The 4426-nt window shown below is 40.2% G+C and overlaps 1 protein-coding gene across 1 annotated transcript; it reads left to right on the top strand.

Annotated features, from left to right (window-relative positions):
* The first annotated feature begins 387 nt into the window (after window positions 1-387).
* On the top strand, window positions 388-4126 carry rpz5 (rapunzel 5). The gene is made up of 2 exons (XM_017437918.3): window positions 388-525; window positions 1828-4126. The coding sequence occupies exon 2, from the start codon at window positions 1864-1866 to the stop codon at window positions 3037-3039; it is 1176 nt and encodes a 391-aa protein (XP_017293407.1). The 5' UTR covers window positions 388-525; window positions 1828-1863; the 3' UTR covers window positions 3040-4126.
* The last annotated feature ends 300 nt before the right edge of the window (window positions 4127-4426 follow it).

The raw sequence follows: 4426 nt of genomic DNA, 5'->3' as shown, positions 1-4426 counted from the left end.
CAAATCTCTAAGTTTGGATTTGAAGCATGCACAGTTTCACATACGTTGGAGGAACCAGGGTGGTGACCATGGCAACCGGTTTGAGGCACAACAAGAAGCTTTTTGTCCTGATGGGCCACTTTGGTGAGCTTCGCTGTGACTGGTCTCCTTTTTTCTCCCTGCCTCCCCCATTTTGTGCATCACACACACACACATACACACACACACACTCAGAGGCCTTTTTTTCTGGTAAGTTTTCCCTGGGTGCATGGTGTCCCTGCACAGGGGAGTGTTTACAGGATGTTATCTGTTTCTGTGCCGGCCTCTCATCTCTCCGGAGTGGGGTTTGTTGGAATGCTGAAGCTGGATGGAGGTGGAATTTCTGAAAGGGGGAGTGACGAGAGACAGGCAGAAGAGAAAGGGTGAGGGAGAGAGAAGGAGGGAGGGTATAAATACATCCCAAGGAGGCTGGTGCTCACAGGCACAGATAACTGGACTACCGGATAACTGGACTGCAGCTCATCAGAGCATTTAACGAAAAAATAGGTGAGTTTTTATCCTTTTTTAAAATTCTTGTTATTATTTTTAGTATTGTTTATGGAAAATATTTGAAACAAAGATGGAGAAACAGAAAGGAAGGAAAAAAGAAAAAGAGAAAGTATGATAAAAACTTGCAGCATGAGGAGTTATATATAAATTAAAGATAATAATTAGAGTTTTCCTGAAGTGCAGTCTTGTCCTGTGGGCAGGAGGTGGTTTTCTGTGGGACTTTTGTGGTCTTCGTTAAAGCTCTGTAAGCTCACGCAGATCCTACTGACTCGCCTTTTCCCCTCCCTTTAGATATTTAAAGAAGCTGTTTTTGGCCATTTGTTCCACAAAATGGGTTAAAAAAAACGAATCCCCTTCCTGTTTTGTTAAAGTGGAATTTAAATCTGTCACTTCAAATTTCAAATGTTGCACTTTTTTATCATTTTCATCAGCTAGTTCACATGTTTCTTTAAGGAGGACTGATGCCATGTGACTGAATAAAGTAAATTTAATTAGTAAAATGTTAGAAAATGGCTGTAAAATGACACCACTGATCTCATCTCTGCAGTAATAATTGGTGAGCCTGTTTTGTTCTTATGTAAACTTACATTTTTATTTATTTATTGGTCAAAGTTAGCCCTTAAAAAGAAACAAATGAGATTTTTAGATGAGTTTGGTTTTAATTAAAGTGAGGCTGTAATGAGGAGTGAAGTGTGACTTCTTTTCTGAACAAGTGTAGTGGTGAAGGTTTTCTCCTCTCAGACTTGGGTGTGTCTTTTTCTGAGCAACATATGAGCTCCAGTGAACAAAAAAAAAAAAGTTAGGTCATCTCTCTTGAGCATTTTACATCGAAAAGCATACTATCATTATTGATGTAAACTCTACTTTTTCTCATGTTGTGAACATCTGTGTTTGCTTTGGGTCTTGGCTATTGTTAAAGCAGTAAAATGACATCCCAAAGGGCCGGAGCTGCAATGTTGAGCAATAATTCACGTCAAAATTCATGAGTAAACAGGACACGTTTGATATTTGTTCTGCATATCTGTCCATAGTGCCTGGTTTGTTGACCTTCATGAGGTTTTTGTAATATTTGCCAATGTCACCAAGGCTTAAAAAGGAGTCCCTGCCATTAACAGAGGGTGCGGCATGAAACTGGATGCCAGCATGTGCTGACATGACCAACCATTTCGTTTATTGTAGAGGCTGTTTGCAGAAGAAAAGTCCTATAAGGGGAAAAAAGGCTTAGAATCAGCTGATTACTTTATCTCTGTCTTATAACACTTCTCTCTCCCCCCTCCCCCATGTTTCTTCTCCTTTCAGGCACCAACAAAGTCTAATTAGATTTCCAAACTTAAGATGGATAACGTGGGAGAATGGCTCGTACAAAACAGAGAGAAGCTCGAGAAAGGAGTGGAGGTCATGTGCGGAGCCTCCAAGGTGCTGGCTTCCTCCGTGGGCAAGCTTCACCCCGTTCTGGAGGCTGTGTTCAAGGCCTCCCACGAACTGCTGAAGAACCCGGATAGCAAAGAAGCCACCTACCTGATTCAGCAAATAACAAAAGTGAACGATCAGCTCACGGGAATCCAAAATGAGATCAGTCAAATTAAGTCGGAGTTGAAGATGTCATCAATGAACAAGAGGAACTTTGACTGGGAGGTACACATACTCAGTCAGTACGAAAAGTTCCTGGACTTTGTCAACTCGAAGCCAAATTACAGGGAGAAGAAGAAAGAGAAGTTTCTTACTCATTATAACTACACGGAGGGTGACATGAACGTGGAAGCCCTCTACAAAGCCATCGTAGAGGACTCCGACGATGCCATTATGGAAACGGTCGTCACCACCCAGGAAAAGAACAGAAGGATTGTGGAGAATTTCTGCGCTAAACTGAAGAAGCTTTTTGTGATTGGCATTATATCCATCATGGCCTACTCCGCATTCAAAGAGGGAACCGTTGATGAGTGTACGGTGAAGAAGTGGAACAGCCGAATGGAGGAAGTAGAGCTCAAAATGAAAGCAGCTGTGGATGACTGCATCGAGAACTTTGCTGAACAAGCCAGGAAGGACACGGAGAAGAACCTTGAAGGGAGCCCTGGCCCCATCAGTCACACATTCACCAAATCCCTCCTGGATAAACTGACTGATAAATATGACTGGGTGAGCTGGTCCATCCGGGCCTTCAAAAACAGAGAGCGCATTTTCTTCTTCAACTGGATAGCAGGGAAAAACTACCACGGAAGTAAAGGCGACAACTCGTTTGACATTCTGACCAAGAACCATATCAAAGTGGTGGTCTCGTTCTGCATCGAGCCGAAGCCCGTTGACAAGAGTCTGATCCAGGAGCAGATTGAGCAAACAAAGCTGAACAGAAACATGATGGGGGCGGCTCTGGTTCTGCACAAGATCTTCCCCGACTACTTTATCCATGCTGTCAGCCACTTCAAGGCAGTGGAGGAGGCTAACAACTTCCCCGAGGATTGCTACTACTTTGGAAGATACAAAGGAGCCTATCTGTGTTTCCATTCTCAGTAGGCTTTAAGAAAAGCAGACACATTCATGAAACATCTACAGCTATATTCCTATATCACTTCTGTGGACGTATAATCTGGGCTCTGCTATGGGATTCTTTGTCTTGCAGCATGTTTTTATTATTATTATTATTATTCTCTGCTCTTGATGCAGCAACTTCAGGGTGTTCTGGAAATTTCAAGCCATTGGTTTCCTCGCCATCCTGGTCTACCTGGTGTTAGAATAACATCTAGAAAATAAACAGGCTGATAAATAAAAAAATATTTGTTGGATAGCCGCCAACACCACCCCTTGAGCAATGTCATACACAGCTGATTTAAGGAATAATTTGATGCTTTTTTTTAAATCACTCTGATTTACAGTTTACTAAAATGTTTTGAGCTTGAATGTAGGAGTTTAACAAGATCTTGCAAGACTAAAAGTCTGCAAGATTTCTTGTTGTGTGTCTTGTGAACCAAAGAAACTCTTCCTCGTGTCTTTGTCTGAGTAAATTATCCCTGAAAATCTCTTAGATCGTGTGTGTGGCAGTTTCTCTGCTCTCCTGCAGGACATCACATTTATTTCAAACAGAACAGACTTAATGCTAAGCTCATACGGCGATGTTTTGACTCTGAAGCTGAAAAAATAAAGTTTGAAACACTTGTTAATCTGCTAGAAATAAGAGGAAAAGAGTTGATCAAACTTTGAGGTGGAAAAAGATCGGACTGTACAGTTTACCCCCGCTGCTGAATCATCTCTGTGTTCATCGGTGTGAGCAACGTTTCTGTCATGAAAATTATAATAAAAACACACAAAGGAGTTTCACTCTGATGTCCTGACAGTTTCCATGACTCAAACTTTTTATTTTAGCTACAGAATCTGCCTGAATTCATTTTATCCATACAGTTATTTGTTTTGTTTTGTATTTTCAGGTGAAATGTTAACACCCGTTTGAACTTTTATTGAGATTTGTTTTTTATTTGTTATGTTTTTGTTTTGTTTTTTTCTGATTTGATGGCCTTTGTTGACGTTTTCATTAGAAATCAGTAAGAGGTGATGTGGAAAACACAAGAAATGAATAAGTCTTTTAATAAAAAAAAGTCCATTAGTAGTTTGTTTGTTCTGACTTATTAGGTATATTAAAAAGTAAATTTTATATTTGTGTTTGAATATTTAGACATAGTAAATCTGAAACACTTGGCAAATTAGTTTATTTTTTCAAGGAAATATTGATAAAATGTTTTTAATTTTGGCCCCTTGTATGAATGAGCTGGCAGAAATGAGAGGGGTCAGGCAGTTGAGTTTGTGGCAAAAACTGAACTGATATTGTGATAACAAAAAAAATGTTGTCACAATATTGTCCTGACATTTACACCGCTACTTGAAACGCCCTCAGATGATTGGTTAAAAT

Source organism: Kryptolebias marmoratus, linkage group LG16 (genome assembly GCF_001649575.2).
Source record: "Kryptolebias marmoratus isolate JLee-2015 linkage group LG16, ASM164957v2, whole genome shotgun sequence".
In the NCBI taxonomy this organism is placed as follows: Eukaryota; Metazoa; Chordata; class Actinopteri; order Cyprinodontiformes; family Rivulidae; genus Kryptolebias; species Kryptolebias marmoratus.
Note: the sequence above shows the minus strand (reverse complement) of the source record. Positions and strands in the feature narration are given on the sequence as shown.